At 46.8% G+C, this 19,465-nt stretch overlaps 1 protein-coding gene across 6 annotated transcripts in view; it reads right to left on the bottom strand.

Moving 5' to 3' along the window:
- Positions 1–19,465, bottom strand: part of LOC119160964 (FK506-binding protein 15) — a 290,382-nt gene that overhangs the window by 79,743 nt on the left and 191,174 nt on the right. For all 6 annotated transcript variants that reach the window (XM_075880249.1, XM_037413254.2, XM_037413255.2 and 3 more), the window contains exon 18: positions 5,125–5,254. In XM_075880249.1, coding sequence (XP_075736364.1) covers positions 5,125–5,254 — 130 coding nt within the window. The remainder of the gene's footprint in view (positions 1–5,124; positions 5,255–19,465) is intronic.

Genomic DNA, 19,465 nt, shown 5'->3' with positions numbered 1-19,465 from the left:
AAATGAATCGCAAATTATCAGAGTTGGTTGAGTAACGTACGCGCGTGCATTAGACGCAGACTATCGGATACAGGCGGTGGCCGACGATGTTGGCAAATGGTCTGGTCCCTCCAGGCCGGCGATGCCAACGACAGTACCAGTGATCAAAAACAGGGTAGATGGCCGACCGGTCTTCGAAAGATCGGTAGCAGTGTGAAAACACGGACCTCGTCTGGCGATGTGGGGTGGTCAGAGTAGCGGGGGGGGACAAAGGACGGAGGGGTGCGTAACAAAAAGCAGTCGGAGCATGGAGGAAGGAAACAGCTTTCCTTGCTCCATGGGTTGGGGACAGTGGCAACTATAGGGTCACGGAGGCAGGGGCGGCGTTTAACAATAAGAATGTATGGGCATGGGCAGCTTGCCGATGCCTGATCAGTGGTCTAAAGTGCTTTCTAGGGAAGTTGGCAGAGCGCCGACTCCGTTCACTGTAACCAATCAGCTGCGCTCGGAGACGTTCGTTGTAGGTGCGATTTTGTGCCATTGAACCACTTATACTTTCACAGTCACGCGGATATTGTTCTTTTTATGCGAAAGTTTGTTTTAAGTGGGGCCGTTATATATGGGCTCAACTGTATATGCTCAAATATTCAGAATGTTTGAATATTCGCACAGGTCTATTACACATGCTGTAACTTTAGGCATTAAGCATAGTGCACATGACAGCGTAGATTACATACAGCAATGTCAACGACTCCATAATCCAGCCTCAAGAATTTTCTGCGAGGCTGTGTGACAGAGGTTTTTACGACTTTAAAATTCAATTTAGATTATAAATAATGACTCAGATTACGAAAGGGATTCTTGAATCTGTCACTATAATTCGTAGTCTTTTCAAGACCATCAAGATATAATTCAACATTTTGACCACTTGTTGGGTAATTTAATTACGTGCAGCACATTACGAGTCTTAACGTCCCACGAGTGCTGCCAGTAGTTTCAGGATCTCTTGAGAATGTAAGGATTTATAAACTGAAAAGGTACAGCCCTGCATTAACAGCTTTTGTGCCAACAGATGTGGCAAGCTGATCTACCAGTACATAAGCACACGACAATGCAGTTTGCTTGTATATGTCACGCCGCCTAGCAGCGATGATTAAAACCCATGGGGCAACCCTTCGTGCCATTTCACCGTTGTGCGCATTGCGAACAGGCGGAACAACATAGCAGTGCATCGTTGTTCAATCTACTTACCGCAGCCTGTTGACAACTTCGTTGTCAGAAGTGGAAAAGAAAGAACAAACGCAGATACCGTAATTTCGTGCGTATAACCCGTACCAAAAACCCAAAAATTTCAGCGGCAAAGTGGAGATGCGGATAATACGCGGGGTTTTTCCTATAGTGCTGCTTCACAGCAATGCGTGTTGTGCTGTGAAGCCCCTTAACAGTGTAGCGAAGGCTACGGAGGCGTTTCCGCAAATTCATGTTGCTTCGCACGTAGCACGGCAGCTTGCGGTTGATTTTGGTTTCGCATGCTTGCATCGTTGAAGTGTTTAGAAAAACATTTGGGGAGAGACAATTCGATTGTTCAGTGTAAAATCTCACTGTCACACCACAAGTATATTTTTGGGACGTTCGCGGCCGCTCAGTGACCCTCCACATGTCCCTACGTCATTGACGCCATGTTTACTTTTGGAAAGCGCTTGCCGAAAAGGTGGTGCTGTCCAAGAAAGTTCCATAATAAATAAAGTAAATTCCATAATAAATAAAGCAGTATTTATTTCAGCAAGGCAAATGAGATATTATTGTGCCTATAGAGATATCAGTAAATTAACGTACTACTTTTTGACGCGGTAGCAGGCATGCATTTTGGTTCTGTTGTTTCCAGGGTGCTGTTACAGTGTACTAGAAGGGGTAGTGCTGTCCAGTTGTCGCCGAGTGTGAGCGCTCTTTACCTCGCTGATACCGCTAGTTCTCCACATCTCGACCCGTTCGCAAAACCTAAGTCGATCTGTTCTGTCAACATGAGTAGCGTACGGCGGCAGGCCTTCACGGCACAGCAAAAGCTTAAGATCATTGCCGTCACCGAGGAATTCGGAAATCGTGAAGTGGGAAGACTGCACGATGTGGACGAGTCCTACGTGCGACTGTGGAGGAAGAAGAAAGAGAGCCTACAAGCCGCGCGCCGCGACCGTAGGTCATTTCGTGGCCCCAAGACCGGTGCCTACCCTGAACTGGAGGTGGAGCTAGTAAAGTTAATCGAAGATGTGAGAAGCAGGGGTCACACCGTATCGACCAAGATGGCCCAAGTGAAAGCGCGGCGACTTTCGAGGGAGCTAGGCCTACCTCACGAGTTCCGTGCGAGCCGCGGATGGCTGCACCGCTTTATGAAGCGGCAAGGGCTCTCAATCAGACGGCGGACTACAATATGTCAACGCTTGCCGGCTGCTTATGAGGAGAAGCTGCTCAAGTACCAGAGATATGTAATTGGCCTGCGAAAGCAGCACAATTAAATTTTCTCGCAAATCGGCAATGCGGATGAAACTCCTGTTTATTTTGAAATGCCGTTGGACACAACGATTGAAAAGACTGGCAGCAGTTCGGTGAGAGTGCTGACCGGTGGGAACACGAAACTGCGCATCACAGTCTTGCTTTGTGCCCTCGCCGTTGGGCCGCAACTGTGACCGTACGTCATCTTAAAAAGGAAAACTCTACCAAAGGTTCATTTGCCTGCCGGTGTGGTGGTGCGCGCACACGAGAACGCGTGGATGAACAGTGACTTGTTCGTAGACTAGATCAAGACGGTATGAGAGAAGAGGCCCGGTGCGATACTCGCAAACAGGTCCATGCTCGTTCTTGACTCATTCCGCAGCCACACAACTGAGGAAGTGAAGGACCGCCTTTCATGCAACGGCACCGACTTAGTTGTTATACCCGGTGGAATGACGTATATGTTGCAGCCCCTAGATGTGTCGCTTGACAAGCCCTTCAAAGCGCATGTCAAGCGCTATTATGCCAAGTGGATGGCCGAAGGCTGCTATGACTTGACGCCGACAGGACGAGTCCGAAGGCCTGATATTGCCCTATTCTGCAAGTGGATTGTCGAGGCATGGAAGGCCATTCCAGGTGAGATGGTGCGAAAAAGTTTCAAGAAATGCTGCATCACAAACAACATGGATGGAACCGAAGATTACCTTGTGCATAATAGTGAGGACTGCGGCTCAAGTGATAGCTCTAGCGAGAGCAGCGACAGTGAGTGAATTGTAACTGGCCTTGCAGACAGCGTATTCTGCTTGCTAAATAAAGCTTTTTCTGTCTACATATGTGCTATGTTGCTTGAGCAGTAGCTTTTGTACGGCCTTTCCTGTATATAAAATGTGCGGGCAATACGCGAGGGTTTTTTTTTTTTTTTCTCGGTGAGCTGAAAGTGGGGGTGTGGATTATATGCAGGTGCGGGTTATAAGCGCAAAAATACGGTACTGCTGCGTAAGGATTGCCACAACAAAGAAGGGGTTGTCGGCGTCATAATGTATCGCTTCCCAACGAGACCGTCGGAAGCAACTTGACGGCAGAAGTGGATCACCGCTGTTCGGCGCGTCAAGTAAGTATCACCCTTGTGAATTTTCGTTAAACGACATCAGAGCAAAAACAATAACGGGAAGCATTCGTGCAACGAACAGCAACGTTACAACTGCTCACAAGCATGTGTTAAAACATGCACAGTGGATGTCACTCATGAAACCTAACATCATAAGAGCTTGGACACACGGCGCTTTTTTGCATGCATTAATTTGTAAACATGCTTTGCCGCTCCTTTGTGCACCAGAACGATGACTAGACTGGTGGAATGGGCTCATTAATGCCGATGATTTTTTGCGCTTAATATGACAGAAATAAGGCTGGAGTGCACCGCGTAACACGTGGAGTATTCGCAAATTATTGCTTCTCTCGCGCACACGTTTTGTTTTCGCGTTATTAAGTGTCAGCTGATTGCTCTCAATTCACTGTTTGAGCGCCGATGGAACTCTAAATCTTGGAAACCTAACGAGAATACCAGGATATGCTCGAGGCATTTCGACAACAGCCAAAAAGCACTATAGAGCATAATCCTGGTTACCTTCCAACAATACTTTCTCTTGTATACAAGAGGCGGTCGAGAGCACCTGCTCAACAGCTTTCGAGGTTTCCGAGCAATAAAGCTACAAGTGACAGCTGATCGAAAAACGTATACGGTCGTATTTGTGCGCTTAAGTGGAATTAAACGTCGTAAGCATGTTTGCTTTGCTGTGAGAAGCACTTCGCTGTAACGTCGGTGTTCACTTCTTTAACACCATACACATTAACACCATACACATAGTCGTCGTACAGTGTACATCCCTTTTCAAGCGTCGGTGGTCGAAAATGGGCATCGATGTTTTCAATTGCCTTAAAACCGCAATACAAAACCACCAACATGCTTGAAACAGCATGACAAACTCACGCCATGCACGGTAGTAATGACTCGTTGGCTGCCTCAACACTTCGCGGAATCGGCACCATGGCGCTGACAACAGGGCAAATCGCTGCGCCACCTAACCATTGCTGGTTACCTATTGCCTTCAATACGAGTTTCGCCAGGCTTAGCATGACAGAGATACAAGATAGTCAAAGAGCATCGAAGATCGCATTTGACTTGTTCCGTCGACACTGCCCTGCAGTGATTATAATGAGCATAAACAATAAATACTCAACATTGAGGATATGGGAACGTATGGACAGAAAGGATATTGTCAGCTTCGCCTCCACTGGCGCCCACGCACTGTTTTACTACATTCACTTTACACACACTTTACCTTGGCACCTTTAGGACTCACTTGAATGCCAAGCAATTTGTCTTCTTTGCTTCATATTAGACATCAGATAATTTTTATGATCAAGCTCAAGTTCAAGGTGCCTCAGTTATAGGTTGTCTAAATGTGTTCACCCAACTAGGCAAGCACAAACCTGCACCCTACTGAACTAAACTTGTGAGGGTATATTTGAGTACAAATACAACACCCAGGTCTAGCCCTGCTGGTCAGAGCCCCTTATGTATCGCAGCAAAAATTAAATGTTGCAGCTTCCAGTTTGAAAAGCCCTAGACCATAAGACGACATAACTGTGAGTCACCTTCAGATGTACTTCGTAGCTCCTCAAGCTCCTTTTGAGCCTGGCCTTCTTTCTGCTGCCTTTCGGTCAGCTGAGCTCTTAGTGTAGCCAGCTCAGAGAGCGCGCGGGCAAGGCGCTCGGTAGCCTCCATCTGCACAAAATGGGGCAAAGACAATGTGAACTGTCACTGCACAATTGAAACCTTCCATCTGTTTTCTGAAAGCTCAAGTGTAATTGAAAAGCAGCTAGAACTAATCTGACAAGACAGCCTTCGAAGGAAGCAGGTTCAATCTCTGCCAGTGTTGTCTTTTCACACACTTAATTTCTTTACATTGAAATCAAGGTTAGTACAATATACTTCAGACAGTACAACAGACATCCTCTATACCTTCCTTGGCTTCATTATTTGCTGGTTCTCATTAGGCCTGAGTCAAAAAAAAAAAAGAAACAAACTTTCAAAATTTCCTTGCTTCATTCATGACAGCATAAATGCAGCTAGCCAAAATCACAAAGGCACTCTGGTTGCGAAGTTGTGATTTTAAGCAGCATTTAAGATTAGAATGCTATGTCCCAGTCCAACATAGAACATCAGAATTTATCCCCGATGGTAGAAATGTTCCATACAAAGAACATAGCACTGGCTGCTGATGCCTGCGACGAAATATTTTGATGAACAACGATGTCTCTGCACTGCTAAATTTTAACTGTTTGTTCTAAAATTTTAAATCTGTGAAATCAGTTATGAAGGACACTGCAGAGAAACACTCCAGATCATTATTACCCACCTGGGGTTTACCCTATCCCCACCTAGTTTCTTTGCCAAAAATGATACAAGAATAGCAATTTTTGAAATTACTCATTTGATTCTATGAGTATTGAAGCAACTTGACAAAATAATTTCAGGCACTTCATTCAGTACATACATAAAAAATTTTTCTGGAAATATGCAAAAGATTAGCTTCACTGCAATGCACCACACACAAAAATTACACCATCTTCCACTAAAGGGAACCATGTGTAGATGCGAAGCGGCGGGCGTTAATGCTTACACTGGTAGCTACGTTGACACTGGCGCTCATCGCGACGTTGCGCAGCACAGAAACCTGAGGCGGAGCAAAGCATGCAGTGATGGACCGGTGTTTTCTAATGGAATAGGCCAATCGCTGCTAATTTGCAATGACAGACAGAAGACTCCGAATGGACACAGAGACACGCAGTCCACATTTAATTAACGCACATGCTGCGAATTTTTATCGTTCAACGATGATTATGAAGTGTGGTGCTTAATGGCGCAAGGGCCAATTGACTGCCAAAGAGTGCCATTTCAGTAGACAGGAGATGTGAACAATGATATGGTATGTGGCTGTATAGGGGCCTTAAAACTCCTCACGCTTACACGGGTAAAAGCATAGAAATATTAAAAGCATGACAGTGACGTGAAATATGTATAGTGAAACTTAAAGGACAAATGTCGTGACAATAAAACTATGCTGAAGGTGTAGCCACCGCAGCCGCGACCTCAGTAGTGAGGTCGTGCTATGAATCAGCTCGGGTTGAAAGCTATGTATATTGTCACGCGCTAGGAGCAAGAAGAAACGTACGTACAAGGAGACGCGACTGTCAAAATCTGAGACACAAAGAAGGACGTCTCCACTGGCACGGGTTGCTCGTCTTCGTCTTCTTCGTTCACTGGCACAGAACTGGCTCACTGTTCGCTGGCACAGAACATCAGGTGGCATTACTCCTCCCCCCAAGAGAGCATCGACCCGATGCTCAAGAAAAGTGTGCACAGTAGTGGGTCAAAGTAGGCAACATAAACAAACATTAAACAAAGTAGGGCACGATGGAAAATGCGTCCTAGGCCCGGCAATTGGAAATAAATGGCATTCACTGTTCACATAAAGAGTTCAATGGCAAACGAAAAAATTCGCATCAAAGCGTAAAGTATGCTTTTAGGCGGACGACGTGTAGTCTCTGGGCCTGGTAACCTGCGCTGGGATGATGATGAGCCTCCGTCTGAAACCATTTCGTAGTTGACATCGCTCACACGTCTGAGTACTTTGTAAGGTCCAAAGTACTTCCTCAAAAGTTTCTCACTGAGACCTTGCCGCCTAATGGGTGTCCAAACCCAAACTTGGTCACCAGGTTCATAATTAACTTCTCGATGACGGATGTTGTACCGCTGTGCATCTGCACACTGTTGAGTTCTTATGTGCACACGGGCCACTTGACGTGCTTCCTCAGCGTGCGAATGTACTCATTGATGTCGGGGGCTAATTGGTCGAGCTCATCGATGTCCTCATACGAGATCACGGCGTCTAGCATAGTTCCGACATCTCGACCATAAACGAGCCGAAATGGCATGAAGCGTGCAGTTTCCTGCATTGCAGTGTTGTACACAAATGTTACGTATGGCAGGATGTCGTCCCACGTTTTGTGCTTCACATCCATGTACATAAAGATCATGTCGGCTAGCGTTTTGTTTAGCCTTTCCGTTGAACCATTACTCCGAGGATGATACGCAGTGGTCTTTCAATGGGTTGTATAACTCAATCTGAAAATATCATCCAAGAGCTTCGCTGTGAATGATGACCCTCGATTAGTGATGACATATGACGGGGCGCCATGGCATAGCACAATTTGATGCATAAAAAAAACTGGCAACTTCAGCTGCTGTTCAACTTCAGCTGTGGTTCCTCGGGGCAATGCCTTCGTCTCAGCGTAACGTGTCAATCTGTTGCGACAATAATCCATTTGTTGCCGGAAGAAGACAAAGGAAACGCGTCAAGAAGGTCCATTCCCACTTAATCAAACGGTGTAGGGAGTGGACCGATCGGTTGTAAATGGCCTGCAGGCTTTAAGGATGGTGTCTTGCGACGCTGGCATTCACGGCATCCCTACACGTAGTGTTTGACACAGGCAGACATTTTAGGCCAGTAGTAGTGTTGTCGCACCCGATCCATAGTTCTCGAGTAGCCCAGATGGCCGGACGTGGGCTCGTCATGGCAAGCTAATAAGACGTCATCACGGAGGGCTTCAGGCACGACGAGAAGATGCGATCTGTCACCAGCACCAGTGTTCTTTTTGTATAAGACGCCATTTCGTAGGCCAAACGATGACAACGTTCACGACATTGGACGAGGAATGGGCGCGGTGCCACCTTCTAAGTGATCTATAATCATTCTTAGATCGGCGTCATTTCGTTGCTGAGACATCAGATCCGGCCCACTCAGCGTTGCCACGAAGGCGCCGTCCTCTTCTGTGCTTATACTGGCGGATTGAAGAGGTGCTCGTAATAGCGTGTTGGCATCTTCGTGCTTTATGTCTGACTTGTACACGATGGTGACATCAAATTCCTGTAGGCACAGACTCCATTGTGCTAATCGTCCTGAAGAGTCTCGTAGATTGGTAAACCAGCACAAAGCATGACGATCAGTCACCACTTTAAATGGTCTTCCATAGAGATATGGCCTAAACTTTGTAATTGCCCAAATGACCGCAAGACATTCTTTCTCTGACGTAGAATAGTTAGATTCTGCGTGAGACAGTGTGCGACTTGCGTAGGCTATTACCCGTTAAATGCAGTCTTGTTGTTGTACCAAAATAGCTCCAAGACCGATATTGCTGGCATCAGTGCGTACTTCTGTGTCTGCATCTTGATCGAAGTGGCCTAATACGGGAGGGGAAGAGAGCCGGTGCTGTAGTTCTGCAAAGGCAGTCTGCTGTTCGTCAGCCCAGACAAATGGTGTGTCATGACGCGTGAGGCGTAATAGTGGCTTCGCGATGTTGGAGAAATTTTCAATAAAGCGCCGGTAATACGCGCACAGACCCAGAAATCGTCTAAGACTTTTCTTGTCAGTTGGAGTTGGAAAAGCGGCGACGGCAGCAGTTTTGTTAGGATCAGGCCGAACACCAACGACGCTGACGACGTGACCAAGAAACTTTAATTCTTCATAGCCGAAATGACATTTCTCAGGCTTGAGTGCGAGATTGGCCGATCTAATGGCTTTGAGCACATTCCGAAGACGACAAAGATGCTCGTCAGACGTTTCTGAAAACACTACCACGTCATCGAGGTAGACGAGACAGCTTGTCCACTTCAGGTCTGCCAGGACAGTGTCCATCATTCGCTGGAATGTGGCTGGAGCGGAACAGAGGCTGAAAGGGAGCACATTGAATTCATAGAGGCCATCCGGCGGGACAAAAGCGGTCTTTTCCCGGTCACGTTCATCGACCTCTATTTGCCAATAGTGGCCACTCTTCAAGTCGCTGGACGAAAAATACTTAACGCGGCGCAGCCTGTCCAGAGAATCATCCACTCTGGGCAACGGGTACACGTCTTTCTTTGACATTGTTCAACTTCCTGTAGTCGACACAAAAGCGAAACGTGCCATCTTTCTTTTTCACAAGAACGACTGGTGATGACGAAGGGCGGCTTGAAGGCTGTATCACGCCATCGTGAAGCATTTCCTTAACCTGCGTTTGAATCCCGTGCCGTTCGGTTGGCGAAACACGATAAGGCTGCTGCTGTATGGGATCCGCGTCATCGTAGGTGATAATACGGTGTTTCGTAATCGGTGTTTGACGTATCTTCGAAGAACGTGCAAAGCATGTGTGGAATTCCAGCAACAGCTCGCTCAAACGCTGCTTGTTCGCTTCAGAAAGCTTTGGATTGATGTCGATGCTGCGGAAAGGCGCTTCAGCAGTGCCGATGGTCTCGGAAGCAAAACACTCTGTGACATTGGCGACTGGGTCAGCGTAGGCGATGACAGTTCCAGGAAAAAGGTGCCGGTGCTCGTAGCTGAAGTTTGTGACAAAAACGTTGCAGTGATCATCACAAAGGTCAACAAGGCTTCTCGCTACGCAGACACCCTGAGACAGCAAAAGCGAGTGATTGCTTTTTACGACTGCTTCACCGTGCATCACTGCGTCCCACGCTACGTGAACCACGACAGTTGTACAGGGTGGTAACGTGACAGCGTCATCGATAACGCGAAGAGACAGTCGGGAGTGGGTGGGGTCGGAGTAAGCTGTTGTGGCGTTTGTGTAGACGTCGTCGAATGTCAATTATAGCACCATGCTCCATGAGAAAATCCATGCCAATGATCAGGTCTCGAGAGCACTGTTGGAGAATGCTAAAACTGGCAAAAACGTACAACCACGGACTTGCAATCTTGCCGTGCACATACAAAGTCGCGTGACGATATGCCCGCCAGCTGTAAGAATTGGTGTGCGGTTCCAAGGAGTCGTTACTTTTTTCAGAAGGGCGGCCAGTTTTTCGCTAATTATGGAATAGTCCACACCAGTGTCCACTAAAGCGCTGACTTCGCGACCATCTAGCAAAACAGGAACGTCTAAGGAAACTCTTCCGCAATCAGCCGGTGATGTCGTTGTCGATGTATTGTCGGTACCTTCAGACCGCGTCGATAGGGGGCCTTAATGCAATGACCAGTCTGAGCGGCCTTGCCCCCGAAGGTCGCTGTGGCTAGTTTTCCCGACGCGGGCTATGTGACCGGCCCTGCACCACGCCCGAATAGGTGCGATAATTCGGCAAGAACCGCTGCGATGATGAAGAACGTGAGTGGTGCTGAGATGTCGATCCGTGCTGCTGGGCAACGTAGTCCGCAATTTCCGGAGGCCGCTGGCCGAACCTAGGAGGTGGGGAGTTGGCCGAAAAACCACGAAGTCCCAGCTCTCTATATGTGCACTGTCGGTAGATCTGCCCAGGTTCGCCACAGTAATAGCAAAGAGGACGTCGATCAGGGGTCCGTCACAGGTCTGATTTTCGTAGAATCAGTCGGCGGTCGCTGAGGTATGGGTCCGCTTTGACATGCCTGAAGCAAGGCTGCGGCCGTAGTATGAGTAGGAGTGAAATGCGGTGCAGGTTGGCGCAGAATTTCGTCTGCCGGAAGCATGGCAGGGGCCAAAATGGGAGGCGGAGCCAAAGGTGGTGCTGGCTGGAGTAAAGTTTGCACATACGACATGCGAGGGAAGTCATTTAGGGGCCGCGGCTCTGTCTGACAGGACGGTTCTCGTAGTGCGTGCTGAGCTTCATCTCGGACGATGCTGTACAAAGAACTGACAGTGGGGGCCAATGGTACTGAAAACTTCTGCAGTTCTTCCCGGATTACAGAGCGTATGAGCTCTCAGAAGAAGTCGACGTGGCCCCCAAGACCGCCCATGTAGTCCGTAGCAGAGGCAAAGTTCACTTGTCGCTCGTACGTCTGTGTCCGTTGCCGAAGCGTACTTTCAATTAGGACGGCTTCAGCAAGAAACTCTGACGTAGTCTTGGGGGGACTGCGTATAAGACCACCGAACAACTGCTTCTTCTCTCCACTCTCCATGCATCAGGTATCGCACCTTCTTCTCTCCCGGCATGTGTGGGTCCGCTCGTCGAAAAAGATGCGTCATGTCCGCAACGTACATTGCTACACCTTCATTTGGCATTTGCATACGGCACTGGAGTTCATGTTCAGCTCGCTCTTGGCGATCGGGACTTGCATACGTTTCGAGAAGCCAGCATTTGAAGTCCACCCATGACGTGAACAGACCTGCCCGGATTTCATACCACACACGCCCGGTTTTCGTACTAAACTGAAGTAGACATGTCGGAGCTTTTTCTGTGTCATTCCACATGTTATGAGCGGCAATGAAGTCATAGTGGACCAGCCAATCCTCAACATCCTCATGGACAGCACCATGAAAGGGATTCGGCATTCGTGGTTTGAACAGCGCATAGTGCATTGGCATTGCGCCTTCCATAACGGCTGGGTTGGAGCCACTTCGGACAGTGCTACCTGGGATAGTTGGGGCCGTCATCCTCTCTGAGAGAAGTCCGAACTCGGGGACCAGTCCACGGATCCTTCGGCTAGCACGGTGAACAGGCGTTACCACCGGTATGGGGCTGGAGCTTCTTGTACTGGGAGGGGTTCGGTGCATAGGGTACCCAGCACCTCCACCAGTTGTCACGCGCTAGGAGCATGAAGAAACGTACAAGGAGAAGCGACTGTCAAAATCTGAGACACAAAGAAGGACATCTCCACTGGCACTGGTTGCTCGTCTTCGTCTTCTTCGTTGACTGGCACAGAACTGGCTCACTGTTCACTGCCACAGAACACCAGGTGGCAATATCATTTTAAAATGCCTACAGTGATTTACATAAAAAAGCGGATCCCTACTGACGAGCATGGCCGGATGTAGCGGCAGCTGCTATTGGTAGGGAAGCAAAAAGTGCTTGTTTCTCAGCGCATCTAGCTCATTGCAATGCACAAGGGTGTGGAGAACCGTAAGTTGTTCTCCACATCTCTCACACAATGGCGGATCACCACCAGACAAAAGGTGTGAAATGTGTTGAGTGAGCGTGTCATATTTGTAACCTTGTAAGTGTGACTTGTGTGTAGCGGGATCTGGATACTGTCGGCCAATTTTCAAGTCTCGGTTTTATAACGTGCAATTTATTATTCGTTTGTCTATCCCACAGGCGCTGCCAGAACACCATGAGCTCCCATCGTAGGAAGGGTTTCATGTCAACTTCAGGGATGGCCAGGGATGTATTGGCGGGCGCATGGTCATGTGCAGACCTAGCCAACTAGGCCGCCACTACGTTTCCAGCAATCTCGCGGTGGCCTGGCACCCAGCACACCACAACCTGTCGTATGTAGGCGTAGATTGTGCATAAAAGAGAGTAAAGTGATATAAGGACAAGATTTTTATGGTTTTTTTTTTTTCAGCGTTTTCTAAGCTGTTACGACACTCAGCGAATCTGTGTACACAACCGCATGTTGCAGTTGTAATCCCTAGATATGCTTGACGGCCACAGATATCGCATGGGCTTCTGCAGTGAAGATACTTGTTTGCGGGTGCAGAATACCGGATTTTGAAAAGATGGGCCAACAGCTGCATAGGACACACCAGTACGAGACTGACGCATCTGTAAAGAATTCCGGGCAAGTGTATTTATGTTGTAGTTCGAGGAAGTGTGTGCGGATGTGTGCAGTACGTGCGCATTCAGTAATATCCACGAAGGATACGTCCCAGTCAATAATCTGCCACTGCCATGGCGATGTATATGCTGCGGGAGCCATACACCAGTGCTCTAGAAGTGGCACGCCTGTTTCCTCAGTGAGGCTCCTCACACGAGCGAGTAGGGTTGTCTCAGTGAAGGATGGTTGTTAAAGAAGGCAGCATTGGACACATCATTAATTATGGTGTGAGCGGGATGTTCATTGTCTGCGTTAACCTTGTGGTAGTATGTAAAGGACATGTAACATCTCTGCAGATGCAGGGAACATTCATTTGATTCTACATAAATGCTTTCTACGGGGCTAGTTCAAAAGACACCCGTAGAAAGGCGAATGCCTAGATAGTGGATAGGGTCGAGCATCTTTAAGGCTGATGGGCTCGCAGACTGATAGGTTATAGCACCGTATTCTAGGCGCATGCGTACGAGGTTTCTATACAAATCCATCAGGCATTTCCTGTCACTACCCCACGTAGTGCATGACAACTTCCAGAATATTCATTGCCTTTAAGCACCTGTTCTTTAAATACTTGATACATGGAATGAACGTTAGTTTTGCGTACAATATTAGGCCCAGAAACTTGTGATCAGACTTTACAGCAAGACCTTGACCATGCAGGTCAATCTCAGGATCGGGATGAACGCCTCTCTTCTGGCAGAACAGGATGCAGGCACTCTTTTGCACGTTCAGTTTAAAGCCATTCTCATCTGCCCATTGAGAGACCTTGTTCAAACCCAATTGAACTTGACGTTCACACACTGAGAGATTACAGGACTGAAAAGCAACCTGCACATCGTCAACATATGTACAGTAAAACATACTTCGTGATATAGCGAGGCGCAAGGAGTTCATTTTGACTATAAATAGTGTACAACTCAATACACCTCCTTGCGGCACTCCAGTTTCTTCAACAAATATACGGGACAATACAGTGCCTACTCGTACACGGAATGTCCGATTAGACAGGTAGTTTTCAATTATAGCCAACATTCTGCCCCGCACACCTAGGTGTGACCGGTCTCTGGGTATGCCATAGCGCCAAGTTGTGTCATAGGGCTTCTCCATATCTAGGAACACAGGAAGAAAAAATTGTGAATGAAAGCATCACGAATTTGTGCCTCGATACGGCCAAGGTGGTCAGTAGTGAATTTAGCCTCCCGAAACCTGCACTAGTATGGGTCAAGTAGGCAATTTGTTTCAGCGATGGAGAGACAATGCTGAGGTCTATCGATGAGTAGGTATTATTAGCTAGGCTAAAGTATATTGACTTTTCAAATGAAGAGACACGCACCAGAAGAGAAAAGGAACTGTTAAATAAGGGGGCCTCGCGCATCGCAGCGAGAGTCGCCCTATTGGCTACTATGAGCAATAAAGTCCCCTAGGACAAGATATGGTTCTGGAAGTTCATCTATCAGCAGCTGAAATCCGTGTTTATTCAGTTGATGGTGTGGAGGTATGTAAATACTGCAAATTGTTGCCAATTTGTTGTGGCCCCGTAATTTGATGTTTTTCTTTCTGGGCATGCACGAAAGAGTTGCGCCTATCCTTCATCGTCTAAGGCACTGGAGGAGTGGGACTTGTATCCATCACCTCCTGCGAGGTGGCAGATGGTGCCTGATGAGCAGGCACATTCATAGAAGTTTCATGCGCAACTGCAGGTGCAGTGGTCTGGGGTCCGGCAGACTCTGAAGTCTGCTGAACCTGTTTGGCAGGAGGCGGAGCAGCACAGGCTACTCCAGCCTTGGGTGCAGATGACGCGATTGCGGTCAAACTTCGTGTGACACTCGCACACGCAGAAAGATGTGGCGCGGCGCCCTGGCGCTGGCGTGCCTCTTGAAAAGACAGATTGAATTTAACTTCAAGTTGAACAATTTGTTTTTCCTTTTTCCAAGATGAGCACGATCGCAAGTAGGCAGGATAGTCTCTGCAATTCGCACAGCGGGCTGCGGCAGTACAATTGTCTGATGGGTGTTCATTGGAGCTACAGTTTGTGCAAGTCACGCGCCTTCTGCAGCTTTGCGATCCATGTCCAAAGCGTTGACGTTTTAAATACCTACGAGGATTTGGTATGTAGGGCCTGACTCGAAGCTTGCAGTAGCCAGTTTTGATTGAATCAGGTAAATCGGTAGTACCAAAGGTGATAAATATATGTTTCGTTGATGTTTCTTTTTAGTCTTGTCGTATTACTATTCTTTCAACCTTCCCTACATTCTGGTCTTGCCAGCCTTCCAATAATTCATTCTCTGATAATCCAAGAAGGTCGTCGTCAGAGATGACACCGCGGACTTTGTTCAAGGATGTGTGGGGGCCTACGGAAACTGGGTAGTCCCCAAACGCTACCAGTTTAGGTAAGTTGTCATATTACAGCTTGCCGCGAACCTCCAAAAGGAGTTCGCCGCTTCCCAACTTGGTTACACGATATCCTGGGCCGATTGCTTTGATGAGTGTTTTCGAGACAAGAAAAGACGAGATTCCTCAGATTATTTTGTTTTCTTTCTGGCTATGCACAATGTGAAACTTGGGGAAAGACTGCTTTGGTTTTAATAAGAGAAACTGTTCTTCGGTGCGCCACCTTTTTGGGTGGGGATCAGGGAGAGGGGGGAAAAAGTTGGCCATACAAGATTGTGTAAAGTTCGGCGGTGATGATGGCCACCTACCACCGAGCCCAACAAGGAGACGCTACAAGGTTGAATAGTAAACACTTGGAGATGCCAGCCATGCATTGCCGCTATAACCGAATATAACTACCCAAGGTTGGGTAACTACACAGGATTAAACCTTGTCGCCAGGAAATTTGGAAGTAAACAGAAAAGAGAAGATGACAGGATAGATAAAAAGTGAGGGATAAAAACCAAGATGTAGGGAGAGAGGGGTAGAAAAAGGTGACTGCCGATTTCCCCTGGTTGGGTCAGCTCAGGGGTGCCGTCTCCGTGAAGCCAGGGCCAAAGGGGTGTGTTGCCTCTGCCTTGAAAGTCCAATCACTCGGCGTCAGCTCAACCCCCAGGATCCTCTTTTCCCCAGACACGGCAATGCCACGCACGGCTAAAAGTGGGAGGGAGTCAAAACTCTCGGGTCAGTGGTGTCGCTACGCCCGAAACGCCTACTTACGCAGACACCCCTGCGAGATTTTATCCTTCAACAATGCACTGGAGAAATTGCCTACCGACACTACCTTTGCAGTCAAAATCCAGTGCCCATATATACGGAGTAGTCAACAAACGGTTGTGCAGTGCAGTCAGTCAGTTTTTTTTGTTTTTTTTTTCAATCAGGAAACTCGCAAGCAAATGCTGCCTGCACTGGCACTGCAAGGCGAGAGAGGGGGAGGGGAAGTGCATATGCAATGGCGGTGTAAATGCCGCGGAGATGAATGCCTAGAGGAATACCTAGAGGAGAGGGGGAGCGAGTGTATGTTAGCAGATACTCCCAGCGTTGTCATGTCATTGCGAGGCGAGAGAGGGGGGAGTGGAGGAGAGGAGAGAGAGTGGAGGGGCACACATGCACAAGGGGGGTGTTAACGCTGCTGGGAGGGATATCTAGAGGAGAATGAGGGGGGAGCCCGCACAAGCAGGTGGTAGAAGTGGAAAGAGTAATGCCCAGCTGTTGGAGAGAGGGAAGGAGGAGAGTTGCGCATGCGTAGTGCGAGTGCAGACGCTGCGGGACATAGAGCAGAGCAAGAGATGCTTCGCGTATAAAAAGAAGTGCCTTAACTTTTTGAATGCTCGTGTGCAGAAAATACCTTTTTAAAATAAAGAAAATAAAGCACAGAGACTAACAAAGCTATGAAAAAAACAAAAGCTCTTGCACAGGCCAGCGAAGGTTTGTTTACGAACTTTACATGAATGGGCATCAACTGTTGATACATTGAGGCGCAGTCGTATGAATAAGATGATTTAGAAATAATATGCTGCTCGGTGTAGTTGCTACCACACTTGTAGATAAACTGAAATACTTCTTCATTCAACAAAACATTGGTAAACAAGCGTGTTTTTTTTTTTTTTTTCTCTCGATAGAGCTGTTGGCAGCGTGTGCACAAAAGGGGTGCCATTTTAAAATTCGAATGATCAGAATAGAGTCCTTTCTTCACCAAAATGCATGCTTTGAGTGCATTTCTAAATATTTTACTGCATTATCTTTTTAAGCCAAAGAGAACTCGGTAAAAGAAGTCAGGGTAGATTAACTGCGGTGCCCCCAAAAGCTTATTTCAGCTTGGACGAGCTCAGTTCGTCTTCTGTAGAAGTGATACAAACTGTGAGGAGGAGCTGAGCTGTCTTTTGTAGGAAAAGGGTCAACAGGCTTGCTATGCACAGTGCATGAATATTTTGCCCTTACAGCCTCAACAAAATGCCAAGAAAACCATGACCTCATGCTCATAAATGCCACCTCATAGCCACTAAATGACCATGACAGATTGCGCCAACTTCATGCTAATGCATCGTAGATTAACACAGATGCTGATCTAACCAGCACACTAACAGTACTGAGACAAAAACAACATTTAACAAAGGTGTGCTCCACTCGCTTCAGTCCCAATATGCCACCATGAGTTTGTTAACTAAGCCTGGCTAACTAACATTTTTGAGATGCAATGGTCGATGACCTTTCAAGTTTTCCTATGTTGTTTTTGATACTCTGAATGCGCTAAAGAAATTTTTTTTTCAATATTCTTCTCAAGATGCAAGGACCCATGATTACCTTTAAGCTTCGATGTTGACCTTTTAGCACCTTTGTGCATAATAAACATGAATGAAGGAACAAGCCCACACGGAACAACGCTATCTAATATTTGTGCGCGCTCTCTGCTTCCTCGTTATTTGTTTTGCACAAAGATGCTAAAAGATGAATTCGTTCCAACTAGACCAGCTAGTAGTTTTGCGTCGATATTGATATATATTTGAGGGGAACTTCAAGTGACGATGTACTAAGGCCTGATCGTCTCGAGATTTATCAGGTTACAATTTCTAGCCACAACCAGAAGAATTTGTACGCTTTTCCTTGTAAGTTTTTTGCATATGGTCGATGTGGAGAAACATCAACAATTGATAATTTGCAATTAGAGACGGAAGAAGGGGTAACAAAACCTAAATTTTAGACATTGTTAAAGTGCGAACTATGCAACGCACTGTAAAACCGATTATACAATAAACGCTAGTCAAGACGAACTCTATCAAGATGAATTGTTGCTTAAGACGAACAACATGGGAGTGTTTGAATTTCCATAGACTCAATACAAGAAAAGTCTGCTTAAGGCGAACCGCATAACGGGCCTCTTCTGTTAAGACTAAGTATTGCAGCAATCGACAAAGACAAAGATTCTGCACAACAAATATCATAGTCTTAATTGGGGCATTCAGGCGAACGAGAGAGAAAAAAAAACTTCCCGGTGCAACGACTCAAAGCAAATCAAAAGCAAATTGCTCATGGAGGGAAAAAGCAAGATAAATGAAAAAGAAAGGTCAGCACATAAAGCTGGTATCTCTCTCACACCTAGTCTGTAAACGGAGAAAGGGCCAGCTTTATTAGCAAAGAAAGCAACAAACAGTGTGCGTCCTTTTGTGTTTTCCTCGTGTTCTTCAGTTCCCCACTGGAGTACAGCGGGGAACAAAACACAAGAGCTTGGCTAGAGTAGCAAAATGCAAGGAAAGGGTGGAAAGTGAGCCAAATGAAAGTAGAAACTGGAACAAATATTATCTGCGCATTATAATCACATGAAACCGAAACCACATATGCGGCACTAGCACTCCCATCAGAGAAGTAAGATGCATTGTCATCATCAACACACTATGGCACCTGGGCACATATTGTGGTCAGTTTGCATTGTTTTTCTTCGGGACTGTGCACGTTGTATCTATTCCCAGTGAAACGCTGCGAATTGTGATGCAACATTTGCATTATAAAAGTGCACAAGAAACGAAGGTCATTTTGCGCACTAAATATAGCTGCGTCATGCCTTTTTTTTGTGTGCCTGAGCTTGCAATTGTGAGTAGCATAAACAAAGATCTTCAGCTGCATGTCATTCAGGAAATGTTACTGCAGGCTGAAAGTAAGAAAATATTCGAGCCTCAAAGAAAAGCTTGCAGACTTTCATAAGCAACTTGGCGCATATTGGCTTTGTCAAGATGACGGTATGCAACGAAGGCATATCCTAAAGGGATAGCAAAGCCAGTAAAACAGCCTCATGGAAGGTGAGCAGGTAGAAGAATAAATTTTCCATTCATTGAATAAGAAATGTACTTGCATCCTTTTTTTTATCTTTTTATAATTATCGAAATAGGGCCATGCAGTTCAGATGTAGTGGCAGTTTATTCATGAGCATATTTATAATGAACTCGCAAAATCGAGTA

This window comes from Rhipicephalus microplus, chromosome X (assembly GCF_043290135.1).
Source record: "Rhipicephalus microplus isolate Deutch F79 chromosome X, USDA_Rmic, whole genome shotgun sequence".
NCBI lineage: Eukaryota > Metazoa > Arthropoda > Arachnida > Ixodida > Ixodidae > Rhipicephalus > Rhipicephalus microplus.
This window is presented reverse-complemented; position numbering and strand designations above follow the sequence as displayed.